Raw genomic sequence first — 27,509 nt, forward strand, 5'->3', positions numbered from 1 at the left:
CTTTACCACCAATACCATCACCACAACCACCTTCACTAATTCCACCATTACATCCCTCACCTTCCCCTTCACTATTACTTCCACCATCACCATTATCACCAACAACCCCCCCAAACACCATTACCTCCCTCAATTTTTCTGTCATTGTTACTACCACCATCACCATCACCACCACCATCACCACCCACCACCATCACCACCAACACCATCACTATCACCAATACCACCACCACCACCATCACCACCATCACCATCACCAATACCACCACCACCATCACCACCAACACCATCACTATCACCAATACCACCACCACCACCATCACCACCATCACCATCACCAATACCACCACCACCACCACCATCACTACCATCACCATCACCAATACCACCACCACCACCACCACCATCACCATCACCAATACCACCACCACCACCACCACCACCATCACCATCACCAATACCACCACCACCACCACCATCACCACCATCACCATCACCAATACCACCACCACCACCACCATTATGTTCCTCACATTTTCCTTCATGGTTACTGCCATCATCACCATCACCACCACCACCACAACCACCACCATTACCTCCCTCACTTTTCTCCTCATGGTTACTGCCACCACCACCACCACCACCACAACCATTACCTCCCTCACTTTTCCCGTCATGGTTACTATCACCACCACCACCATCACCATTACCACCATCACCACCAGCACCACCACCAGTACCTCCCTCAATTTTTTCTTCATAGTTATTGCCACCATCACCATTATTACCACCACCACCACCATTACCTCCCTCACTTTTTCCTTCATGGTTACTGCCACCATCACCATTACCATCACCACCATCATCACCATTAACTCCCTCACTTTTTTCTTCATGGTTACTACCACAATCACCATCACCACCCCCACCATCACCACCACCACCACCACCACCATTACCTCCCTCACTTTTTCCTTCATTATCACTGCCATCATCACCATTCCTACCACCACCATCATCACCATTACCACCACCAACACCATTATGACCACTGCAACCACCATCACTGTCACCACCACTACTATCAGCACCATCATTACAACTAGCACCACCACCACCATTACCTTCCTCACTTTTCCCTTCATTGTTACTGCTACCATCACCATTACCATCACCACCACCATCACCAGCACCTCCACCAACACCATTATGACCACCACAACCACCATCACCATTACAACCACCACCACCATTACCTCCCTCACCTTCTCCTTCATTGTTACTGCCACCATCACCACCATTGTCACCAGCATCATCACCATTATCACCAGCACTATCACTATCACTACCATTGCCTCCACCAGTATCACCATTACCTCCCTCACCTTCTTCTTCAATATCACTACCAGCACCACCAATTTCTCCTTTCTTAGCTCCACTACCACAGTCTCCAGCACCACAATCATCATTGCCACCACCAGTGCCACCACCAGGTCTACCACCTCCACCATCTCCCACTCTGTGGGCATTACCCTCACAAATCCTACAACCACTCCAGTATCTATTACCATCTCTACCACCAAGACCATCGCTATGGGCCAGCTGCAGATGGCTTCTCCTACCATGGGACCTGAGCCTTACCTTGCCCACATGGTGGGGTAATGAGGTATTTTTCTCTTCATCAATGTGCATCTGGTTCCAAATCCAGTCTCTCTTCTGGCGCCGGTGAATAGGCAGCATGCCGGGAGTGTCAGGTTGGGTAGGGTCAGAGTCTGCCACTGCTGCTGCCACCAGCAGGCCAAGGTAGGCCCCTAAAGCAGCGACCAGCATTGTGAGCGTCTGCATCCCCTGGGGAGCAGTCAGTCTGGGGAAAGAGGAGAGACTCCATCAGGACATGGCGGCCACTACCCAGGGTGTGAGTAGTTCCCGTGGAGAAGTGAACTCCCTTCATCTGTCACCCTGCTGACACAGCAGAACCAGACCCTGTTCCTGACCCAGGGGAGCTGCCAGTCTGGGAGGAGAAGGCAGACACGGAAATGGCTCCTACTGCGTGCGTGTACGTGGGCGAGGATGGAAGCAGGTGCGGGGGCGTGAGAGGCCCAGGGGGCTGCCGGGAGGGTCTCCCAGAGGAGGAGGACAGGCTGATGCTAATCACACTTGCACCAGCTCCACCCAGGCATTCAGGCGGGGAAACGCCTGAACTTACAAATGGAGAAACTGAGGCACAGGGAGGGTAGGTCCACGCTGGCGTCAGCGGCAGGGCTGAGAATGGAGCCAGGCTTCTGACCTCCATTGCTAACCTTTATTGAGAGCCTAATATTTGCCTGACTTCGTTCCAGGAGCTTTATGTATGATCTCTCATTTAATCTTCCTGATAACCCTCGAGGTTGGAATAATTGTGATTCTCATTTGACAGATAAGCTGATCATCAGAGAGGTTTAGTAACATTCTTGAGATCACCCAGACTGGGAGGAGGAGAGCCAGGATTGGAATTGAAGCTGTCTGTCTCAAAAGCTCAAACTGTCTTTCCTGTCCCAGCAGCTGGGATGGGGTGGGATTTTATGAATCCTCTGAACAAACGTGCCCTCCCGGCCAGCCTGCCATTGGGTAGGTCTGCTCCGATGCTGGCTCCAGAAGGTCCCAGGGAAACACCAGTGTCTGAATGCACCTCAGTCTAGAATGTGCAGGTGCTCTCCGCAGGAGTTGTCGGGGACCAAGGCTTGGGTGGTGGGGGCTTGAGAGTCTGGCTTCATGGGTCTGGCTTCAGAATTTGCAGACACGGTGCAAAATGGAAATGTGGGCCCTTGTTTCAAAAGTTATGAAGAATTTTTGAGACAGATGAGCCTTAAGCTAAGCACCGGGCCCTTTGAAATGCAAGCCCTGTACAGCTGTGCAGGTTGCACCAGGCCCTTTGAAATGCAAGCCCTGTACAGCTGTGCAGGTTGCATGCTCTCAAGGGCAACCCTGTGGGCTAGGAATCTGGGTCACCAGAGATCAAGGCCTGGCCTCTGCCTGAATTTCAGAAACAAGCATTGTCTCCATTCCCTCAAGGCAATTAGAGGCCATGCCCTTGGCCATCAACATGCCTCCTCAACTCCGGCCCTACCTGTCCACCCAGTCTGGGTCCCTTGTATCACTGACCTGCAGCTCCTGGGATGGTGTAGAGAAGAGTTGGTGAGTGGGAGCGGGGACCGGTATGCATGCTTGGAGGGACACCAGGACCCACAGGGTGCTGCGTGGGAAGGCCTCTCGCCCTGCCCTGCCTATGTGGGAGGCTGGACTCTGTACCTCATAGGAGGCTTCTAAACTCTAGTAACATTTCGCTGGAGCCACTGGCGCCAGGCTGACCTCAGCAGGGCCCAGGGAGTCTGCTGTTCCAGGAGGAAGTGAAATCCCAGGGTCCCAGAGTGGGGGTAGACCCCAGAATGCAGGGGCCATGTGCTGGGAGAGGCCCAGCCTCCTCCAGGCCTCAGCCTCTTAGCCATCAAGGAGGAGGTCAAGCTGGAAGACAGCCAGTGCCCTTGGAGGTAGGATGCTCCAGGCCGGGGAAGGCAGGGGACAAAGGGTTGGAGGAGGGAGGGGAAGCTGGGAGTCCTGGCCAGGCAGCTGTCCTGACTCGGCAGGCAGATGTTGCCTCTGCTGCAGTCCCAGCCCCAGGCCTGGTGGCCCGGCCCTTTGGGCCATTTCCTTCCTCCCAGAAAGAAACTGCAAATCTTGGTTCTTCCTCCCTCCCTCAAGTGAGAAGTGACTCTGAAATGGAAAAGCAAAACAAACAGAAGTGAAATCAGGAAACAGGAGGAGAGAGTTCTTAGGCCTCGGGGCAGGACAGGGTGAGTGCAGGAACTGAGTAGCTCAGTGTGGCCCAGCCGCCACCTCTAGGTGGGGAGCGGCAGAGGGCCAGCCAGCCAGACCTGCCCTTGAGGAGCACACTGCTGTGAGAACAACAGGAAAAGAAGCAAAGGAAAAAGAAATGGGGACACGGCTCTGGGTGAGGGGTGGCTGCTGAGACTGAATGCAGGGGAAATGTCTGCAAGGCTTTGGAGTTGTTTTTTTTTTTTTTTTTGTGCTGGGGATGGAACTCAGGGCTTTGTGCATGCTAAGCAAGTGCTTTACCACTGATACCCCCCAGCCCACTCAGAGAGATATAAGCCCATTTCTGAGTATCAGCTTTAGGGATACCAGAAAGAGGAAGAGACTATCAGGCAGAAGCACTGGCAGGTGCAAAAGCCCTGAGGTGAGAAACAGTTAAGGTATCTGAGGAACTAAAAGAAGTACCCAGGGTCAGAAGGAAATGAGCAATAAGGGCTGGGCACAAGAGAGGTGGCCAGATCTGTGTAATAGGCTGAATGACTATCTCACCCCTAAATGTCCCTGTCTTACTCCCGGGAACCTGGGATGTTCCCTTATATGGCAAAAGGGGCTTTTGGCAGACATGGTTAGGTTTGGGGTTTCGGAATTTGAGATGAGAGCTTAATCTGGATGATGAGGGTGGACCCAGTTAATCACATCATCCTTGAAGAGGGAGGCAGAAGGCCAGAGTCAGAAAAAAACACAAAGTAATGATAGGAGGCTTGAAGTGAGGGCAGCCTCCACCCGGGGAGGGCCAGGGGTTCCCCAGGAGGCCTCCAGGGGGTGCAGCACTGATTTCCGCCCACCGAGACCCATTTCAACCGTCTGAGCCCCAAAACTGTGAGTTAATCCATAAACGAGCTTGTTTCCCTTTAGGCCCCAGCTTTGTGGCAGGTTGTTGCTGCAGCCCAGGGAATGGATGCACTTGAGTTGGGGTCTGCTCCCAGTCCCGGGCCTCAGCTGCCCATCACTGGGAAGGTGGGGGATGTGCAGGCTCCTCTGCTCTCCCTCCCCCGCCGGCCAGACCCACCCTGCCCCCACCAACCCCTGGCCTGGGTCACGGGGGCTGCCCTGGGCTCCTGTCCCTGATCTCAGCCCTGCGTCATGAGTGCTGCCTCTGGGCTTGTGGCCCTGGCCTCTGGTTGTGTGGTCAAGGGGAGCTCCAGCGGTCCTCCACGACGGAGGAGGGACGCGGGCGACTCTGCTCCGACTCCTGTTTCCGGCTGTGCTCCCTTCTCTCTGCGCTGCCAGCATCTGATGGGCAGCCCCTCGGTGCTTCCGTCTCTCACTCGGCTCTGGCAATGTCCTCCCTCGTCCCTCTGGTCCTGAGGCACTAACTGCTTCCCTGTCCCTGGCCTCTGGGGGCCTCCACTGCTTGACCCTGTGCCCAGTTCCAGCTGTCCCTTCACAAGGCCTCTTCGCTGGACCCCAGATTTCCTGCCGGGGACTCAGACAGTGGCAGGGATAGGGTTTCTCTAATCAGCCAGATGAATAGATGACTGCACGAGACGTCGACCGCAGGGCCTTAACTCCTGGGTGGGCCCAGGAGGACGCCAGGTGTTCTGGGAGGTGTGGCAAAGCCCCCGTTCTGTTCTGTGTCCATCAGAGGCCCAGTGGTGGGCCCTGGAAAGAAAGCCCTAGGTACACGTGGGTCACCTTCGAGCTCCTGCCCTGCAGTGGGCCTGGCACTGGCTTTCCCAGTCAACCATATCAGTATGTTCCCCTGTCAAGAGAGGGAGCTATGGGGGTTTTTGGGAATTGGGGTGGTGTAATTATTGCCCCCTGACGCAGAAGGCTGGCGTACTCTGAAACAGTTTTTTCCTGTTTGACATCCCTGAGCACCTCCCCCAAGGCACAGTATCTCACTTAAATCTTCTAACAACCTTTGACGTAGTTGTCAGCAGTCTGGTTTTGCCCGAAGAATGAGGCTCAGAGAGGTGAAGTGACATAACCCAGGTCACAGAGAGGCAAGAGATGGAGCCAGGATTTGAACTTGCCCTCAAAATAGTGCATCGTGCCCTGTTCCCTCTCTGCAGTGACACTCATGTAATGATCATAAACCATTTTCGGGGCTTGGCTTTTGGAGGCACCGCCTCCTTTCATTTTCCCAGGATCCCCAGCATCCTGAAGATGTAGGAATTGTCATTCCCATTGCACAAATGAAGGGCCTGAGGCTCAGAGACAAACAGCTCATCAGTGGTAGATCTGGATCTCTCCGCCCAATCCATCCTTTTCTAAATCCTGGGTTCCTTCTGCACATGATCTCAGAGGAATCCGAGGGAACGCATCATTTGAAAAACCACTCAGCTTTGTGTTTTTAGTTTTTGTGGCAGGAATTTGGCCACCAAAACAGGGCCGCGGGGGAGGGTTTTGTAGGACAATCGTTCCTTCCTCCTCCTGCCCATAGAGAGGAAGTCAGGGCCGCCAGATTCGCTGTGGCTACAGCCGGAAACAGAATTTCCCTGGGCTGCAGTTTGGAGGTGTGGCCAGGGAACAGTTGGGGTCAGGCTTATTTTAGCCTTTTTTTGCTTCAGCAAGGAGAGTCACGTCTCTTGACTGCTCTTATCACATTTTGGAGAAGGTTGGGGTGTCTCTGGTAGATTTGGGGACTTAGACGTCTAGAGGTTCTGGGGTTTGTGGGCATGGGCTTTGGGCTGAGCAGTTCCTGGCTGAGCAGTCTGGGAACCTGCCTGAGCTCAGGGGTGGGTGGAGAGGGAATCTTCGGGCAACTCAGCTGTGGCGGTGGGACGCACAGAGGCCAGGGCCCTGCCCAGGTCCCTGTCATCTAGGATCTGTGCTGATGTCATCTCTGAAGCTGTGTTGGGCTTTGTAAGCAGTTCCAAGTGGACGAAGGGCCCCTCTGAGGCACACGCTAGGATGGAGGGACTTGGGAAGCTGTGAGAGGCCAGCGGGCCCAGCGGGTGAGCCCAGTCGCTGGAGGGAGCCCTGCTGCGGTCACTCATCCTGTGGGGCTGAGGCAAAGCCCGCTCTGGTCCTTCTCTTTGTGGCCCTATCCACCTCAGGGGTTTGGGCTTGGGTGGGCTCAGCTGCGTGCTCTCTAAATCACGTCAGGAGGGCGGGGACCCCACTGAAGAGGGGAACCGTGGGGGGGGGAGGGGCTGGGGCTTCTCCTGGGACCCCTGGGGCCCTCTGGCTTTGTGGCTAAGCAGATGGTAGGACTTTGCTAACTGGGAGCCCCTGGGAGGGGCACTGGACAGAGGCCTGGGCAGGTCCTGTTTCTGACCGCAGGGCAGATACCTGCCCCTCCGTCTGAGAGAGCCCTGCTCAAGCTTTCCATTCCGGGGCCAAGTCTGGGCTTCTGGGGGCTGCTGGACCGGTCCCAGGGCTGTGCGGAGGAAGCCTCCAGGTCAGACGCCCACACAGCGTCCTCAGGCCGCACAGGCCCCAGCCCTGGTGCCTACGTGAGGACAGCCCTGGCATGGGCTCTGCCCACAGGAGAGCCGCCTGGCTGCCTGTCTAGGCCCTCTGCTCCTTCCAGGCACCCGGCCTTCAGCCAGGACGAGATCTGGCAGCCGGACCCAGCTCCAGGGACAGCCTGTGAAGATGGACGGAATGCTAGGCCCAGCCCAGCCTCCCGCAGGCTCTGGACTCCAGCCTGGAGGCCCTGGGTCAGGGATGAGGGGCAGGCAGTGGGAGGAGATGGCTCAGAACACCCAGGCGGTGTGTCTGCCGGTGGGGGCGCGGGGACCCTAGCTCCCTGTGTGGCCCTGGAGGGTCTCTTCCACTGCTGGCCCCACTCCTCCAGCCTTGGTCTGGGACAGGGTGGGACGCAGTGAGCCCCAGACTCCTCCAGAGCCCCCCCACATTGTCTGCTCAAGTCCCGACCTTTACAGCTGGGCCTTGGCAGTTCCCTGCATGGGGAGGATGGAGGCTGAGGCCCTGGGGGCCTTGGGGAGGGCATGAGGCTCGGCAGCCACGAGAGGCTCCTGGCGCTTTCCCCTGATCTGTGGCCCCCTCAGTCCAGGGTCTTCCTCCTGTGGCCCCAGACCTGCTCCTCTCCCTGCAGGGTCCTGCCAACAGCCTTGCTGTGTACACTCTACCCTGTAGGACGAGGCCTGGCTCCCAAGCCAGTCTTCAAGTTCCAGCACAGAGCGTCGCCTGTCCACCCTTCCAGGTCCCCTGCCTTCCCCCCTCTGCCCCATCGGGCCACAGGCGAGCCAGAAGTCTCCAGGACACACTATGCTCTTCCTGCCACCTGCAAGGGCTTTCGCCCAGCTGCTCCCTGGGCCCGATGCCCTGTGTTCTCTGGGTACATGCTTTGATTTTTTTCAAGCCCAGTCTACCTTCGCCTTGTGGTCTTCCAGTGGCCACCAGGATGGCCTCTGCCTTCTGGCCTGAGCGTCTCTACCCAAATGAGTTCTGGGTCTAGGTCTCCATTTCAGTCCAGCATCCAAGGGCAAGGATGCAGGGCCCAGAGCTGCGGGAGTCAGAGTCCCCCCCAAGTGTGCCAGCCTGACTCCGTCTCCTGTTCTGGTCTTGCTACGTCTCCCTTGCCACTCCCAGAACATAAAAACCAATCTGTATATTTGCAGACAACAGGTCGGGTGGGCAGAGTGTCGCAATCATCAGTATAACTCGGAGAAGCTCACAGCAGCTCCTTCCATGGCCCATCTCATTGTCAAGATCACTACAGCATTTTGGGGAGCAATAAGGTGATCCTGGCTAAGGGTCCTGATGAATACGCACCACCCGTGAGTGGGAGGCCTCTTTAGGAAGGACTGGCAGGATAGAACTCAAAGGGCGCCTCTCACCCCTCCTGTCACCCCTCCTCTCACCCGTGGCAGACATCATTAATCAATCAATCCCAATGTTCATAACCACCACACTTGAACCTCAATGCAGTCTCTAGGGGAGAGACTATCAGTTTGCTATGTGAAACAAATCGATAGCCCAGTCGCTGGGTTTCTGGGTTCCAGGTCCTCCAGTCAGTCCTCCTGTCTCCTTAGGACACAGAAGAAGCCTCATGCATCTTCCTGTCTGAACCTGCCCAGCTGCTCATGAGCTGTGTAACTTTGGGCCCATTCCTTGCTCTCTCTGAGTTTCTCCTTCCTCATCTGGAATGGGGGCCACAGTAGTGGCCTCCCTGGTTGGGAGGATTAGGTGAGCTCAAAGGTGCAAGCCCAGCACACAGTAGGTTCCCCGTAAGTGTGTGGGTGTCGTGACCTCCATCTGCCCACCCCTCCTGTCTGGCGACTGTGACTTGGACTGGCTGACTTGCATCTGATCTCATTTCCGGGTCCTGCCCTGGGCCGACTGCTGGCTCCCCTGGTTCCTCCCCAGAAGGAAATCACGTTCGGCATGGCCCAGCTGGTCCTGGCTGTGTACCTGTCGGGATCTGACCAGCTGGAGGTCCCTGCATACATTTTGGGATCAGCTCTGTCCTAGAGAGATGGGGAGACTGAGGCTAAGGCAGGGGCTGCCCAAGGCCCCCCTAGCATCTCGGGCTCCTGCTCCTCCTCCAGGAAGCCCTCTTGATTCCCCCCTCCACGCCCCTCCCCATTTCTCCGCACTTCCCCAGCCAGAAGCAAGTTCCTGCATGCAGAACCCAGCTCCGAGGGCATTCTTTCCCCGGAGTCCCTGTTCTCCTGGCTGGTTCTTGTGCCTGCTTCTGTGCCTGCTTCCTTCTCTCTGAGCTTCACTATGGAGTGTAATAGGCACGGCGCCCAAAGGACTGTCCTCATTAATATTCTGCTTCTACTTTGTACTAGCTGTGTGTCCTTGGACTAATCCTGTGACCTCCCTGGGCCTCAGTGATCCCATATATCAAATGGAAATTCTTGTAGTAGCTTCAGGTCAGATGAGGGGTTACAGAGGGGTGATGGAGGTAAGAGGAATGGGTCCATGTGGGGATAGTTCCTGAGATTTTTTCCTGGGATGGTGGCCACAGTGGCCACTGCTGGTCCCCAAGGCATCAGTGGAGCTGTGAGTCATTTGACTTTGGAAGAAAATAAGAGTGGCCCCTTCTGGCTTCCTGCCCTATGTCCGGCTCTTGTTTAGCTGCACAATGGTTGGGCCCGAGGCTGCAGGGTGGCAGCTTAACCCCTTCGGAGCTGGCAGACACCTCCCCTAACTTTGGGCACAGTGAGCTGGAGCTGGCAGGGCTGCCTGGGTGCTTGGTGGCTCCTGGGTCCCTTGGGAGGGGTCGCACACTGCCCTCAGACTGGGGCTCACAGATGGCTAAGCATGGCCAGACTGTGGAGGAGCCTGTGGCCGTCCCCACTGGGCCTCCAGGCCTCTGGTCCTGCAGCTGACTGGTCGCCTCAGAGCTGCCCAGGCACCTCTCTTCCTCGGCTGCCTTCCATCTCCTGCCAGAGTCCTGTCTGCCCACCACACAGGCCATGGAGGCCATGGGGGCCACGGAGGTGGTGCCCAGAGGTGCTTGCCACCTGCCTCCCCTCCCCTGGGTGCCCAACCCCTTGCTGACAGGGACGGAGCGGGATGGGGGGCTCAAGACTGGCCTTGGAGTCAAATCTTCATGCATTCATAGCCACTGGGGGCGCAAAGGGAGCGGGCGGATTCAACCACACCCACTGAAGTTCCTCGCAGATCCCTCGCCACGAGCCATTCCCAAGCCCAAGTGAACACCACAGGTAAATGACCAAGAAAAGGACAGTTTTCCCCATTTTACACCCGAGAAACCCGAGGTGTGGAGGAACCACAGGTGCTAGAGAGAGCCTGGGTTTGGAGGCCAAGATCCTGGCTCAGCTCACGCCTCCGTCCCCACCCAGCTCTCCAGGTCCCCGTGGCCTTCACAAGATGTGAGGGAAGAATCTGCTCCTGGGACTGCTCCTGGGCAAATGAAGACGCCAATTGCTCAAGAGCTTTCTACGCGCATCATTCGCAGTCCTTAAAACAAATTGCAAAAAGACTCACTATCCCCGTTGTCCAGACAAGCCAACTGAGGCTTGGAGACCGGTAAAGTCCCCAAGGTCACACAGGAGTGGTCAAGCTGGAATCTGTGCCCAGGGTGAACTTCTCCTAGCTCCTGGCCCCCCACCTGCTGGGCTCCAGCCCTCATGGATGTCCATCTGGGGGGCTTCCCCTGAGCTGTGGGGCCACCAGCTCCTGGTCCCTATTGGTTTCTGAGTGCTGGGGAGAAAGGGTATCGGTGAAAACTAGCAGGGCTGGGTTCACCCTGAGTTAGAGGCCTGCTGATGGGGGAACCGAGTCCTACTCCCCGCTCAGCCCTGATGTCTCCACTTGTGCCCGTGGCCCCACCACTGGCCACACCTTCTCTAGACCTGCTTTGACCCCAGAGGAGACCCAGTCCTCCTGGGAAGGGCTGCTCTCCCTTGGACGCCCCACGATCCCATTCTACAGATGGGGAAGCCAGGACCCTCCCCTCCTGGGCACCCACAATGGGCAAGAGGTGGAGAGGAGCAAGCATCCACTCACCGAGCCTGAGGGCCGAGAGCTCTCTCCGTTCTGTCAGGCTGTCTGTCCGAGGCCGAGTGCGGTGTGGAGCTCTGCTGACCGCCTCGAGGGGAGCCACACCCAGCCAGCGAGGGAGGCCTGGCCACCGCCCCTCAGGTTTTCCAGCTGGCCCTGGCCCACTTCCCCCGGGATGGCTTCCTGTTATTGTTCCTTTGTGAGGGCCAGGCTGCCTGCAGATAGGCAGGCCCCACGGAGGGCGGCTGCTTTGGCTCAGTCAGGGTGTCCCCACAGAGACCTGGCCCTGGACCCGCTTGGGATGCTTAATTCAGACCCCATTTCCAGGCGTTGGCCTGGGGCTCTGAGCCCAGCACCTGCTAAGGGCTGGGGCCTGGACCATCACATAGAACCCTCTTTGGAACCCCAAAGGCAGGTGCTACCATACCCATTTTACAGCCTGGGAAGCTGAGGTGCTGTGGAGCTGAGGTGCTTGTCTGTCATGCTGGAGAGCAGTGAGCCAGCAACCTAGCCAGGCTCAGCCTCACCCTGAGCTGGATTTTCCATAACTGTGCACCATTTATGGTGACCCTGTAGCATATGTGGTGGGGCTGTGAAGGGGGTTCAGAGATCTCAGGGTGGGGCAGGTGAGAGACAGAAATAGACAGCAGCTCCTGGCACTGGAGGGCCAGGTTGCCTTCCTCTGAGAGGTGTGTGTGTGTTTTTGAGTTCTAAGGCACCTGTCTGGGTCCATGGGGGCCATTTGGGTTCAGAAATATTGGGTGAAGTAAAGTGTTCTGGCTCTGCTTCTGGTATGACCATGGGCCAGTCATGTTCCTGCAGAGCCTCAGTTTCCTCATCTGTAAAACGGGAATAATTGTAGTCTTTAGATAAACAAGAGTCAGAGAAGGACCAGAGCACCCCAGAACCAAGAGGCTAGAGGAAGTGAGAACCCAAATCCTGTTCACCATGCCAACCACCAGGGGAGCTTTAAGAACTAGAGATGGCTGGGCCCACCCTAGGCCACTGGTTTGGAATCTAAGGGCAGAAACTGGGACTCTGTCCTTGGAGAGCTGTCCTTGGGATGCCCAGACTTGGTCCATCACTCGGGGGTGCCAGTGGAGACCTGGAGGGGGGCTTGCTCAGGAGCAGTCAGGTAGTCAGGACCGGAGACGGGGAAGGGGACTGAAGATACTGTAGGGAGAGGAGGAGGTAGAGCTCTCTCCACGCTGGACAGCTTGAGTTTGAGGTGCGCACGAGGCACCCAAGCAGAGCTGGGGTTTGGTGCCTGAAAACGAGTAGACCTGACCTGGAGATGAGCTTGGGAAGCCAGAAGCGTACAGCTGGTCCCTAAGGCCATGGCGTGGAGGTGCTTACTGGGACGGACGCCCTAGGCCCTCCGACGTTTGTGGCTCAAAAGGACGAGGTCCAGTAAGAAGGAGGCGGGGAAGGCCAGGAGAGGCCGGTGGGTGGCAGCAGGGCCAGCTTGGTCAGTGGCAGGGACTTGCTGCTGGTCAACGAGGTCACGCATTTTGACCAGAGCAGGTTAAACAGAAAAGAGTGATGGAGGGGGTGACGGGGGCCGGGGGACCAGGAAGTGGAGGCTCAAGTGACCATTTCTCTCTTCCCAAGTTTCTCAGTGAGCGGGAGCAGGGGCCTGGGTTTTTAAAAGCTATGGGGGCAGGTTTGTGTCCTCAGGGAGCGTCTGCGGACGGGAAGGCAGATGATGCTGGTGTAGCAGGGTGACCTACTGGCAGGAGAGCAGTCCTTCGCGAGATGACCACGGCGGCTCAGGGCTCCCTCTCAGCGGTGGACCTGCTCCCTCTGCCCGTGGGAGTCAGGCCAGGCCTGCCCTAGGCTCCCTGGTGCCCTGGCCTGTGCCCTCTGGCCCCACCCCCACGCAGACTGCCTGCCCTCCTGGTCTACGTGCTCATGGGGACATGCCGGCCTGGGCATCACTTCCTGCTGCATCTCAGACTTGGCGCTGGTGGCAGATGGGGACGGGCCCTGTTCTGGCACCACCTGCCAATTCCCTTTGTATTCCCTGCCCGTGTGGAAGTTGACTGTGCCCTGAACGCTGCTGTTCCTGTCATCTGTAAACCAGCGGATGGCCAGCCAGGCACGTGCCCTGGGCCCTGGGCTCCGGGGTGGGGGGGATCGAGGCCAACACAGTAGAGGTGGTTCAGACTCCAGGAGGGGAGGCTGGTGCCCCCTCAGGTCCTCTGAGGGGCTCATCCCTGGTCTCTGGCACCAGCTAGCCCTGCTCCAGCCCATCCAGAGGCAGAGGAGGCAGGAGGAGGGCCCGGGGGCAGGAAGTGCCAACTGGAGCTGAGGGGCAGCCTGGGCTGGGGCTGGCAGGAAACGGGATGGTCTGCAGGACCAGATTAGCAGCCTGAGGAGGAAGCTGGGCCTGGGGGTGGGTGTAAGAACGAGGCAGGGGAAGCCCACCCAGCCTCTGCCAGGATGAAGTCCGACCAGGGAGGGAGCGCGGGGTGGGAAACTCCAGATGGGCAGCCCAGGTCCCGTCCGATCCTCCTGGGGCCAGTCAGGGCCTGTATGACCTGGGGCAACTGTGTCCTCTCTGAGCTCTTCTCTCATCTGTGTCAGGGGAGGAGGAATTTGCAGGAGTCCAGCCTTTGCAGGGCTGATCAAAGGGACAGAAGGAAAAAACAGAGGTCACAAGTCTTACTGAATGCATATTTCTCTTCAAGCATCTGCCTCAGAGTCAGCTGGGTGGGTGAAGGGGTCAAAGATGCAGATTCCTGGGCCTGCCCCAAGCCAACGGAGGCAGAAGGGCTGGAGACGGAACCCTGGGACCTACATGTACAGCCTCCCTAGGTCACAGAGGACCACAGCCTCCCTGTGCGCTGGTCACACACCCACCTCTCCTTGGGCTCCTCAGTCAGCCCTCAGCACAGCCCCACGGGGGTCCTGTTGTGATCTGCTATAGGATGGGGAGGCTGGGCCAGGAGTCAGGTAGTCAGGTGTGCCCTGAGATGGCAGAGCTCCGCGGCGTGGAATTCCTACAATTCAGTCGCCTCTGTCTCCAGAGGCCAGCTTTCTTGCCCCTCTACAGCCTGGCAGATAACACTGAGCACAGTAGTTGCTCATTAAACAAAAGTTGTCTTTCCTTCTTCCCCACAACGTGGGGCGCCCGAGGTCCGGGCAGGGAAGCGTCTTCACTGCAGGTAGAGCCGTGCTCCGGTGGAGGTGGAGGCCGAGCCGGCCCCCTTCAACCTTGTGTGCCCTTCAGCTCTAATGCACCACTGCTCCTTCCAGCCTCCCATTCTCCAATGGGACCCCCTGCCGCCCCTAAGGGGTTTGTGCCACACTATGTCCCTCCCCACCTGCCCCCCTGATCAGGTTCAAAGCCCCTTGGGCTCTTCCCAGTTTCTCCTGCCGCCATTCCTCACAAAACGCTCTGTGCAGACACTGTCCCTTTTCACCTTGAAGGAGGGCTGTGTCAGGGGTGCATCGCCAACCTAACCAACCCCACTTTGTCCCTCTCTCACTCCGTGTGCCTTTGAGGCACCTACTATGTGCACCTACTATGTGCCATCTTGTCCCAGGCTCCGTAGCTTTCCTGCTCGGTGCCAGCAGTCACCTTGGATTCTGGGAACTGCAGATCCGTAAGTATGTTTGTGACCGGGGGAACTGAAACTCCCCCCAGGCAAACGTGAGCTCCCAGGACAGATGGCCCCATGGCCAGGGGGCCCCTCTAAGCAGGAACAGTCACCCCGTGATCAAACAGAGGAGCCGCCATCCCAGACGGGAACGGAGTCAGCCCTGAGAGATGATGGTGCCCAGGAGCAGCGTCACAGAACCAGTGCTGAGATAATGACCCACCAGGGCACGTCTGACCAGGATGACCTCCCCTGCCAGCTGTGCCAGCCCTCGCCACGTGAGTGCCCAACCCTCACCTTCATTCCCCTTTTGTGTCACACCTTGTCCCTTGAAGGCAGACGGTTGTTCACCCTACCCTATATCTATTCTTTCTGGCATGGTCAAAACTCCTTTCCTGCCCTTGGTCTCTGCCCATATTGGGATGGGTGACTGAGCCAGGTCTGTTGGGACCACTGGACCCAGAGCCTTCACTCAAGGATCCTGGTAATGTCCTGAAGAGGGAGTTGAGGCTCAGAAAGGCTGTGTAACTTGCCCAAGGTCACACAGGAATATAGAACCAGGATTCCCACCCTCACATTCTTGGCACTCCTGATAACCTGTGACTGTTTAAAGTGCATTTATTTAAAAAAAATACACTTGATGATACCCAGCACTATGCTGGGCATGGAGACATAAAGGTGAACCAGGCCACGTCCCTACCTTTGATGTCTCCCACTCTAGTGGGAGAGACAGATGCCCACATGAGCGTGAACCACATTGAGTGGGGCCAGGCTGGTGATAGAGGTGTGTGACCTGTGCTAGGGTTGCTCAGAGGTGGCCTGGGTTCCCAAGCTGCTCTGAAATGACGGTCAGGAGCTCACCAAGCACAGAGAGGGGGAAGGGTGCACAGGCAGAGGGACCAGTGGGTGGAAGGCACAGAGCACACATGGGAGGGGATGGGCTGGGCAAGGGAGAGTGGGGGGCTGGGCTGGGGAGCAGAGGCCACTGGAGATGGGGCCACAGAGAGTATGGCGGGGAGCTCTCGAGGCTACAGGCCCCACGGGTGCCCCAGGAGATGGACCTGTCCAGTCCACCATGTCCTCATGTGGCCACTGGCGTGGGCTGTGGTCCGGCCCAGGAGAGGACGCGGGCTGGGGAGCACAGGTTACCAGCTGAGGATGCAGCCGCACCGGAGCTGCTGAGGAAGGACCGAGGAGTGCAGTGCCACCCCAGGGCCAGGAAGGGGCCCTCAGAGCAGGAACCACATTCCCCACAGTGAGAACAATGCCTGTCTGCAGGGGGCGGGGAGCGGGGAGGGCGGCCAAGCGCTTTTCCAGCTGGATCTCACTTTTCCCTGCAGCTTCCTCGGGGCTGGTGGGGAGACTGAGTTGCCAGTTCTGGGAAACAGGAGAAGCCAGTTGGGGAGGGTCCCCTGTGGTGCCCTACAGGTGCCCACCCTCACCTTCTTGGTACTCCTGATAACCTGGGACTGTTTAAAGTGCATTTATTAAAAAAACAAAACAAAAACAACTTGATGACGCCCAGCACTATGCTGGGCATGGAGTCATTCAGGGGCAGAGCTGCCTCTTCCGCTGTGGTCCAACTGATCTTGGACCAATCCCGCATCCTTCGGTACCTTCGTTTCCCCTTCTGCAAAATGGGGGCCATTGAGTGCCTTCCTCATGGGGTTGCTGGAAGGAGGAATTGAGAAGATTCATGTAACGGGCATAGAACGATTCCTGGTATACAGTAGGTGCTCAATACCTGCTGGACACCAAAATGGTGCTCCCGGTGCACTCTGCACAGGCGCTCCTTACGGCTCCTCACTTCACTCACCTGCTCACCTCCCTGTCCCGCCAGGGTGGGTCCCGCCTGTGTGCCCGTCCCTGTGGACTCTGCCATTGGCAGAGAGGTTAACGGCAGGGACACCTGCCAGTGTGCGAGGACACGTGTGCACGCACGAGGGCGGAGCTCGTGCAGGCTGTTTGGTGGCTTCATGGTGATGTGGTTGTCCGTGGGGATGTGGCCTTGCGTGTGGTGTTCATGGGGCACGAGGGAGCAGAGGGTGCCCGCCAGCTCAGGGAGGGCCAGGTCTTGGGCAGCTCCTTCCTCTTCTGTGGTCTGGAGTCATCTGCCTATGTCACCCACTGAGTAAACCTCTCATACCCCCATCTCTTGCAGATGCCCAGAGAGGGCAAGGCCTGGCTCAGGGCAGCCCAACAAGCTGGGCAGGGCGGAATGGAACCAAGGACCTGCCTCCCTGGCTGGAGGGTAGGCCCGAATCGGTCCTTTGGAAGCTGCAACTTCCTATCTCACGGCTCCACACTCCTTGCACCTTCTGTCGAGGCGTCCTGGAGAACAATGGAGGAGGCCTCGCCATCTGTGCAGCAGGAAGGTGGGTCAGGGCCAGTCCACCTTGATGGGGCCAGCAGATGGAGCTCTGGCCCCAGCCTCAGCATTGTATGGCAGGTCCCACCAGGCGAGCCCAGGATGTCTGCCTCCCGCCCCTCTGTTCCTTCTCCAGGCCATTTCCAGCCCCCCTCAACACACACTGCCCCCGGGGCCTGACGTGGGTCTTTTGCACAACGGCTAGGGGAGGGAGAGTCAGCGGGTCCTGGGAAGGATGCTGCTGGGGAGGATCCAAGCAGATTGGGCAGAACCGATCCCTCAGGTTGGTGGAGGTCTCCGGGATCCTTCAGGCTCACTCCGCTTCTGTGCCATTGTGACTAGAGGCTCTACCAGTCAAAAGAAATCTTCTATGCTCCGGGGCTAATGCTCTAGATGCATAGGCCCTCTTGAGGTCTGTTGACCTTGGTTTGCATGTAGTTCTAATAAGTGTGGTTCTCCAGGGCAGAGGGGCACAGCTCTGGCAGCTGCGGACTGGAGCCAGGAGCCAGCCTACTGATTTCAGGTCCTGCCCTAGCTGCTAATCAGTGCCTCTGCCTCAATTTCCCTCTTTGTGACATGACTGTGACCTGCCATGTCCTGTTGAACTCACAGGCAGCCTGAGAAGGCACACAACAGATCTCTAAGTGCTTTGTAAACCCTGACTCAAGTCTCTTCCTCCTCCTCCTCCTCCAGGCCTGCTCCAACTGCCACCAAGCCCAGGGTAGACCACAGGGAAAGGGGGCCAGGGTGAGCATCCTGGGGTGGGGTGCCAGCATGAGAGAGCCCAGGAGGCAGGAAAGAGCAAGCCAGGTGGTGGACACCTTGCAGGAGCTCAGGCCTCTCTGGGGGCAGAAACTGGGTGTCTTTGGTCTGTGCAAATGACTTCTTAAAGTCTGGAGCTATCTCTGACCCTCCTGACTCCATACCTGAGACCTGGTTGCCATTGGGGCTCCCCTGCCTTGGGCTGAGATGCCATCTCCAAGAATATCCCCAGGGCAGCCTGTGCATCTGGGGAAGTTGCCCAATATCCTTAAAGAGGGGACTTCTTGAATGAGGGTCTTACCTGCTTCAGGTGAGAAGGTGGGAGGAGGTCAGAGAGGGACTTTCCTGCTTCTGCTGATTTCTCAAATGCCAAGATGCCATATTTTAGGGTAGTGTGTTCTGAACCTCACCACCATCAAACCTGAGAAGCCATGGCCATGGCCTAATCTGAGGTCATGGGGGTTTGGGAACTCCTGAGCTTGGTCTCGACTGGGCCAGCAGTGTGGGCCACCCAGGGATCCTGTGAATGGTTGGTGTCTGGAATGGGGACAGTCTTTTGAGACTGAGCCCTTAATCTGTGCCCATTGTGGGTGCTTAGTGTCGGAACTGACTTGAATGGGTGGATGTCCAGATGGTGTTGGAGAATCAGAGAAATGAAAAAAAAAAAAAAAAAAAAAATCCACTCGACTTCCTCTGGGCCAGGCTCGACAGTTCCTGCTTCCCGTGTGCTATTCAGTAGTTCATCCATTGCTCCTCTCTCCAGGACAGCTTCCCCAGGTGCGGCTTGACCTGGTAACATCAGCAAATTCTGCTGTCCCACCTGGAGGTGCTGAACCAGAAACTCGGTGGGGAAGCCCAGAGATCAGTGTCACTGAAGTTCTTCCAGCCATGCGGATGCTCACACAGGCTTGGGAGCCCTGGCCCTGGAGCAGAGATCCTCACTCTGGGTTGTACGTGGAGTCCCCACTCCGCCTGACCGCCCCTAACTAGTAGAAGAGGAGAAGGCACACTAGAGGTTCTGATTTAATTGGCATGGATGGGGGCTGGACTTCACTGTTTTTCGCACCTCCTGGGGGTCTCGATGTGCTCCCTGGCTCGAGTCTCAGCTTTAGGAAGCAGGTGCCATCGATCATCCAAATGTGGAGACGCAGAAGATCTGGGAGATAAAAGGATGTGCCCAGCAGACACAGCCAGGTAGAGGGAGGATTCTAAAGGCCTGCCTTTCCACCTCCCCTTCCTTTTGATTTAACTAGGAACCATCTGTGATTTCTTAAGTTTTCTTCGGAGAAGCAAATGGTTCCTGATGTTGCCATCTAGTGGCCAGAAATGAGAACTGTGGAGCATCTTCAAGGACAGTGTGAAGGGGCTCCCAGGGGACAGAAGGGGGTAAGAACCGAAGTAACCATTCAGTTCTGGAACAGACAGTTTTGGGAGGCTTGAGTCCATTTTTCAAAAAAGCCTCCTTTGAGAAGGAGAGGGGGATGATGGCAGGGTGTGTGATTGAGGACTGTGGATGGGAGCTCCTTCCTGACCCCAGGAGAGGCAGGACAGATTTGATTCCTGTAGGGACAGATGGAGAGTCGCCCAGGCAGGACAGCTTGGATCACCCTCAGGGCTGCCAGACCTTTGTTTGCAACCTTGATTCAGTTGACAGGCAGCCTGAGGGAGGCACTGGCTTTCAGACGTCATGGGGAGAGACATAGAATTTTCCAGTTGCTCAGTCCCCTATGTTCCAAGCAGGTCTGTTTTTGAGGAAAAGAGTCTCCTGTGGAGGCAGGTGGGGTGAGAAGGAGGGGGTATAGGAGTGGTGAGGGAGGGGGACCACCCCTTGGAGCTGGTGCCCAGGTTCTGGATAGGAGCACACAGAGATGAATCGAAACTAGTGGCTGTGGTCCAGCACGTTGACCTGTGTGGCCAGACAAGAGCCCCAGGAAGTGTCTCAGCACTGCCGTGCATGGGGTTCTGTCCAGGGCAGGGCATAGGAAAAAAGAAGGCTGTGGAGGAAGGAGGGGGTGGCTGGGGATTATGAGTTCAGGCAGCTCCTAGGATAGCACTCTTCTATAAAATAACAGTGGACAGAAGAGGCTTCAGGACTTGTAACTTTGGAAGGTAAGCCCTGGCGTGGAAATGGTCATGAGCCAGCGTGTTTTCTTTTCACATTGATGCTGTTTTAGTATCTGTTGTTTGTCACCCACACCTGACTGCAAGTTCCTTTGTTCACAGACACACGTGGCATCTCAGGGGAGACAAAAGTCCAAGGAATGCAATTTGGGAACGCTGATCCAGAGGGAGGTCTCCAGTGGCATGCCACAGGGCTCTCTCCCAGGCCTGTCTAGATCAGCACCACTTAGAAGACCTTCTGTTGTCCATCGATGGGATCAGGGGGCGATGCAAGCCCTGCTGGCACAGGGAGTGGACTGGGCAGTGGGATCCGAAGGTTTGGAAAGGATAAAGAAATGGTTTAGAATATTATTACATAATGTTGCACGTATGAGTTGAAGGTCCTGAATGTGGGCTCCACAAACAAACAAAAACCAAAAAATGTCAAAATCGGCTGCCCCCCCAGTAGGAAAGACACAGGTGAGAGCAATGGAGGGAACTTGGTCATTGGTTGGAATAATAATGATAAAAATAATGACAGGGAACGTAGATGACCTTATTTGGCCTTCACGACACAATGTACGCGAGGTGGCTGTTATTATTGATCCCCATTCCACAGCTGAGGAGGTTTAGGTTTATAGGGGTCAGATCATTTGTCTAAGGCTGCAGAGCATTAAAAAGGTTGAGACCTGCCCAGGGTCTGCCTGCCCTGGCCTGGCCACACATGACACTGTCTGTCTTCCCTTCGGGACAGACCTGGGGAACCACAGCCAAGTTTAACCTGAAGTAGAATAGAAAACCAGGGAGGTGGTGAGCTCCCTGTCCTTGGGGGCGCTCAAGTAGGGGCTGGACCACCCTGTCCCTGTGTTGTGATGAACCCAGATGAGATGAGGACGAGAAAAAAAACACATTTACAGTTCCTCCTTCCTCTGCAGTTCTGTAACTCTGCTGCAGTGACTTACTACTTTAAAGTCAAGTTTACGATGCAGGAGAACTGTAATTTTTACACATGGAACGTATGTATTATTTATAATACTTTGGGTTTCTCCTATGATAAATAGGCACGCTATATTTATTCCTGAGTCCTAGGACTTGGGACAAATTTCGAATGACCATTTTAAGGACTACTTTTTGGCTGAGTATTAAGGTATTCCTAGTTGTGTGCATCTCACTGGCACCTCTTTCCTGAATGAGGAAACCCAGGCACAGACAGGTTGAGAAGCTCACCCAGCTCACACAGCGAACTCAGGTTTGTCTGCCTCTAAGTATGAGACGTCCCTGAGTCTAGTGGTTATGAGATCCAACCCCCGGATCAATTTGTCACAGATGAGTTTTCATAAAACAGGACACATATTCCCACTGCAGCAACATGGTCTCATGTTTCATCTTTCAGCCTGGTTTTCTGACCAGCCAGGGACAAGGGCATGCAGTTTGGGATAAACAGGACCAACCCCTCCTTCCATGACCTTGCCCTGTGCCTGATTTGGCACCTGGAGGACATTCAGAGATGAGTCCTCCATCTTTTTTATCCTCCCTGAGACAGAGGTGCCACCTTGGGAACCCTGTCCCTGAAGGTCAAGGCTGCTCTCCCAGAGGGGCTCCATCTCCGGGTGCTTTCCAGGAATCCTCTCACCAAGAAGCGTCTTTTCAGTCAAATTGAGAATTGTGCTCTGGACTTCTGAACTAAACTAGTTCCATCTTAAATACAAGAAATCAATGCTCACAGCCAAGCTGTGGCTACGACATTGATTCGGCATAAATTCTGAGACAGCCTGGCTAATAAGTAAGCGGAAGGGCTCCAAACATAGGGAGAATTATGATCGAGGGACTGGGGCAGGTAGCTGCAGAAATAGGGTGGGGTGGTCGGCTCCATGTCCCCGCCCAGTTCTGAGAGCAGCAGACACTCAGGCAGTGCAGCCTGGTGTGCAGTGGGTTGGGGCAGTAGGGGACATTCTGGGATCTCCCTGGGACTCTCTTGCAGAGACAGCCTGGCAGAGCAACGAGGGCCTGCTTTTCTTCAGGCCTTAACACTCCATCCACTTCAGTGTGAATTCCAGGCCTGGAGCTGTGTGATCCAGGGCAGGTGAATTAACCTCCCTGGTTTTCTCACCTGGGAAATAGGAAAGACCTCTGGCGGGCATTGTGTGACAGGCAGGGACAGTGTCACCTGTAGTCAGCATGCCAATATGTGGCAGCTATGGCTGTCACACCATGAGGGTTGATAGAAAAGCTGTGCCCTAGGACTTCGAGCCGAGTAGGTGCTGTGTAAGTGGCAGGTGGTACTGTGTAGGAGGATTTTGGTTCCTGGACCCTATCTCTGCCTCATCACACTCTCATCCTGCTGCCAGCCACATTGCAGCCGTGCCAAGAAGAGTCACTGTCACTTTCCGTGGTGCCTAGGAGGCCCTGAATGTTCCCCGATTCTCTATGTCAGAGTTCAGGGTCCTTGACAGCTGCACACGCCCCTCCCCCACCTCTGCTGGCCTCTCTGGGCTCCCACATGTCGGGCAGGGGCCCATGGGGTCTCCAGCCATGCCTCAGCCTTGCTTCCCCATCCTGAAGGGGTCCCTCACCGCCTTGTTGCGTTTGTCATAGGCGTCCACACCTTCATTACGGGCTAATCAGAACCTCGCATAAATAACTCTCCGCCTCTGCTTACTGGCAGGGGACGAGGAAGAAACACATGCAAATTTGAAAAGCAATATTTTTCCCCAACGTGATTCTGTCCCTGGTCATAAACATCAGAGATAAATGAGTTGATTTGGTTAAGATCAGCACATTAGTGCAGAGAGGCATCTGCCCCTCTGAATCATGGAGCCCCTGGGAACCCCTCACCCCTGCACCTTCCGGGCAGGTAAGCTTCCTGCAGGAGCACTGGGGGCCTCAGCAGAAAAGGGCTGCACCTGCTCCTGCCATCTAGCACCCCTTCCCCTCCCTCCAACTGAGGCCCTCCCATTGCATCAACATGACCTTCCCCAGGACCCTGACCACAGCTGGCCACCCACTCCAGGCTTCACAGGCATGCAAGACTGAGCTGGCCACCTGGAGGTGTCCGCGTGGGCCCTGCTTCTGGGCCACATGAGGGAGAATCTCCTCCCTTACCTTCCCCAACCTCCAGAGCCTCTGTGGGCTGTGCTGACTGGGAATCCTTCTTCCTCCACTGGCCACAGCTCCTGGGAGCACGGTCAGCCCTGGAGAAGCACATCTGGGGGCAGGAAAGGGGAGATGTGGGCAGGGCCTGGTAGGGGACAGCAGGTCTTGTGTTCAGCGTGGTGCTGGCGGCGGGTGGGAGGTGAGCATCCCTGGAGGCCCCACGTGTCGGGCGACGTGCCGAGGTCCTTCCTGAGTGCGGGCTTGCGCATCTGTCCAGCAGTGCCAGATCCCACCTCACAGGTGAGCAACCTGGACTCTGAAAGGGTGGGAGTTTTCCTGGGCCACACAGCAAGTTGACTGGGGCCTTTCCTACCTGGCTGACTCCACACCCTGTCCCCTTGGCCTGCCTTCAGTAGGTCACTATGGGCCCCATGCTGGACTGGCCATGGCCTCTGTTTGCCCTGTCACAGCCTCTTGCTTTCCTGTCACCCAGGAGGGCCTCCACCTGAGCAGGTCTCATGCCGAAGACTCAGCAGCCCACCTTGAAGTTGAGTTTAGGAAATTCAAGAGGGCTCCAATATCCCCCACATTCTTCCTTCCCTTATCCCCTTGACTACTTGCCAGTGACTGAAGTTCTATCTTGTCTGGGTTCCCTGTTGCTATGGCAACAGAGTACCACACATTTAGTGGCATAGGACAACACAGACTTATTATCTTATGAGTCTGGAGGTCAGAAGTCTGATGTGGAGCTCACCTGGCCAACATCCAGGTGTCTGCAGGGCCACATTCCTTCTGCAGGTTCGAGGGGAGAGCCTACCTACTGCCATTCCAACTTCTAGAGGCTGCTTGTGTTCCTTGGCCCCTGCCATCTTCAAAGCCAGCAGCCCCATGCCTCCAACAGCTGCTTCTACTGCTCCACCTCCTTCTCTGAGGCCAACTCTCCTGTGTCCTTGCATGTAAGGGACCCTTGGGATCACCTTGGGCCCACCCAAAATATTCCAGAACAATCTCCTCACCTCAAGGTTGTCTGATCAGCAGCCTTAGATCCATTTGTAATTTTAATCCCCCTTGCTGTGTTGAGGGACACACCCAGTGGTTCTGGGGAGTAGGATGTGGACATCTTTGCTTACCACACTCCACAAAAGCTTCATGTCTTCAGCTTCAAATTTGGTCAGAGAGGTGGGCCAACCTGGGTTAGTTGGGATCAAAAGGTGAGGTGGTGTTTTGAGGTGGTGTTTTGAGAGTGTATTTGGGTAGGAGCATCTTCTAGCAGTTTCTGTCTTCTCAATGGGCTGAGGAAGGCCAGGGTCAGGGGAAAGATAAGCTAGAAAGAAAAGGCTCATCTACCAAGTGCTGGCTTTGGTGTGATTGTCAGGAAGTCCAGGATGATTGCTTGGAGGAGGAGCTCAGATTCATTCACGCCTTCATTGCCCCCACCCCTACCAGGTCATTTTCACACTCAAGTGACAGTATCAGACATTGCTAATTGATCACAGATCTCTTTTCTCTCTTGTATCCAAGGCTTATGCAGAGACTATAGCAGAGACTATCAATGTTCCTGCTTCTGCTTCCTAGGCACAGGAGGCTCTATTTCCCAGCCTCCTTGCAGTTTGACTGGGGCCATGGGTTGTGGCTTCTGTGCTGTATGCCACCTCTAGGCCTGGCCATCAGCCCACTGCGTAATCCTTCACAGTCTGCCTTCCTCTTCTGGGGTGATTGTGGAGGTCCTTTGTGGGGGCTGAGGATGTCATACAGTGAAAGGAGCCTGGACAGCTGATTTAATCACTTGAAGGGAATTTGCATGGAGGGCCATCTGCACTGGTTTGGATTGTAATGTGAGGCAGAAACAAGTAACTCTTTTGTTAAGTCACCAAGATTTGGGAACTGGGTGTTACTGCAGCTAATGTTACTTATTCGAGCTAATACATAGTTCCAGGATCCCTCCTAAAACTCACTACCCATCAGTCAGGGTTGGAACTGCAGATAAAAGTATTTCCCTCCCTTCTCTCATGTTTTAACTGATGCTTACACTTATAATTGGAGTTAGATTGTTCTTCTGAATTTCAGGCCGTTTAGCTAACAGCCTACTAAGTAGCTCCAAAATGGGACATTCTATTTCTTCCAAACGTGCTTCTTAGCCTATGCTCACAGATTTAGAGACACAGGGAAGCCCAAATTCTCTTTTATTTATTTAATTTTCATCTTTCGTATTCAATCTTTCTGAGAAAACTCCCTCCTAAATACCTCGAGAACCCATGCCTCCCTCTCCTTCCTCCGCCTCCCTTCCCTAGCTAGGGCCTCTCTCTCTATGGGAAGGATCACTGCTGAGACCCCATTTAGCTACCTTCCAACTCTCCAGCCTGGTTGTCATGGTGATCTGTGCCCTGTGCAAATCTGGGCACATCACTTGCTGACCTAACACCCTTCCTCTTGTGGAAGTGTTTCTCCATGGCCCTGAGGACCAAGGCATCCCACTGGGAGCCCAGGACCTTAGTGCTTGTGGGAATGAGGCAGTGGTCAGAAGTCAAAGGAACTTCCTTGCAGGCTCTGCTTGCACAGACATCATCTGCTCCCCAGAAAAATAAACTGAGTCAGTTCTGGAAATCTTTGTTCCTCTCTCTCTGCCTATACCAGAGGATGACATGATATGGGGCTGGAAGAAATCTGGAAGGTTGTCAAGACCAGTGGACTGATTTATAGAGGGACCGGCCGAGACCCAGAGATGGGAGTGGCTGTCCCTAGTCAGGAGGAGAGCTCAGGGCTGGAGGTCAGGAGACCATATTCTGGTTCTGGCTTTGACACTGACTGGCGGTGCAAAGGTGGGGGAGAAACCACTGTCTGTTCTGGCCTCAGCTGTCATGGCTCCAAATGGAGCGGCTGATCCTAGTGCCTTCTCTCCTCAGCTCTGACAGTCCTAGATTTGGTGACTGCATGGTACAGTCTGAACTTTGAAGTATATATTTTTGGATTCTGAGGATGTCCAGAATTAAGCTTACAGTTTAACCATGGGACTAGATATGCTTCTAGAGAATTCTAGTATCTTCAGTTATTTTCCCTGTCCCCTTCCCCAGCAGGGCTCTCTGGTGGGTGGGGTGTGGAGTCCGAGTGAGACTGGGAGCCCCTTCCTGGCTGGGGTCTGCCTGACTTGGAATGCTTCCTACAGACTCCTGGGAAGAGGGCCTGGTAGGACCAGGGAGGCAGGAAGGGTGCCCCCTGCAGGACAAAGCCCAGCAGGTGCAACTGCAGTCCTCACCTGCAGTGAGGAAATCCTAGATTTGGTGCCACCTGATGGCCAGTAGGTTCCCACTCTTAAAACAATTGAAGAATAACATAGTAAATAGTAAAGCACATAGTAAAGTTCACACATCTTAAATGTACGGCTCAATAAAAGAACCTCAGAACTTCCCTCATATCCCTATCAACCCCCTCCCTACCCAAGATGAGCACCAGCCTGGCTAACCACACAGATTCCCTTTGCCACTTACTTTTATATGTATAAAGACAGTCGCACCTGTTCCCCTGTGTCTGTGTTCTTTTGCTTGATATTTTGTCTGTGAGATTCAGTTATCTGTAAGGTATTAGTAGTTGTTTTTTCAGTTCCTGAGTGTCATTAAGTATGCCACTTACAATAGAATATGTCACAGTCTTTTTGTCCATTTATTATCCTTACCTGGATTATTATAGAAAGCCAGAGCATTTCCTCAGTCCAAGGTCATCACAAACATTCTTGAGCTTCTAATCTGCACCCGACAGGTCCTACCTCACACCCATCCTGACCACCTCTCCCTGTTCCCTTCTCCCTGTGGACACCTGTCTGGCTGCTGTTGTTTGGGGGCTTGGACTGGCTCTTGGCAGTGCTGTAGAGTCTCGTACCTCATCAGAGGTGGCCCTGGCATCTGCCTTGTCTGCCTTTCCCTGGTCCCATAGTTGCTGGGCCTCATCCCCTTTGGGCCCCATCGTAGCATGCAGGTGTTCCCACCCACCACTTCCTCCACCCTCCATCCCTTGGGTTTTAGCTGGTCCGTGAGGCTGCGTGTGCAGCTCTGAACAGCCTTCCTGGTGCTTACTTCTGGAGCCTGGAGACTTAGCAGAGGCAGAACGGGAGGGCCGCTGCTCTGAGAAACCTCTGTGCAGTATGTTGGGGGACTTTCCTGGCTGTCTTCCTGGCATTCTTTAGGTATGGGAACTGCTCATCTATGTTAACAAGCATGTGTGTTAACAAGCATGTGTGTCTTAACTGTGTCCATCAGTATGTACGTGTGTGTGTGTGCCTACTGACTAGCACATGCATCCCCACATGTGAACATGCGTTTATCACGCATGTT

General features: G+C 55.4%; 1 protein-coding gene and 1 long non-coding RNA gene across 2 annotated transcripts in view; one reads left to right on the forward strand and one right to left on the reverse strand.

Annotated features, from left to right (window-relative positions):
* The window catches only part of CDH5 (cadherin 5), a 37,457-nt gene extending 26,036 nt beyond the window's left edge, over positions 1-11,421 (reverse strand). Inside the window, exons 1-2 of the mRNA XM_079119300.1 lie at positions 11,266-11,421; positions 1,642-1,864 (exon numbers count right to left, since the gene is read on the reverse strand). Of these exons, the coding sequence (XP_078975426.1) occupies positions 1,642-1,845 (204 nt within the window). The 5' untranslated portion in view covers positions 1,846-1,864; positions 11,266-11,421. The remainder of the gene's footprint in view (positions 1-1,641; positions 1,865-11,265) is intronic.
* On the forward strand, positions 1,873-20,445 carry LOC306648890. The gene is made up of 4 exons (XR_013760525.1): positions 1,873-2,896; positions 2,942-3,527; positions 17,023-17,512; positions 20,215-20,445. It is a non-coding gene; the product is annotated as an uncharacterized lncRNA (long non-coding RNA).
* Positions 20,446-27,509: the final 7,064 nt, after the last annotated feature.

The sequence above is a fragment of the Sciurus vulgaris genome (genome assembly GCF_902686455.1).
Source record: "Sciurus vulgaris genome assembly, chromosome: 17".
Lineage (NCBI taxonomy): Eukaryota > Metazoa > Chordata > Mammalia > Rodentia > Sciuridae > Sciurus > Sciurus vulgaris.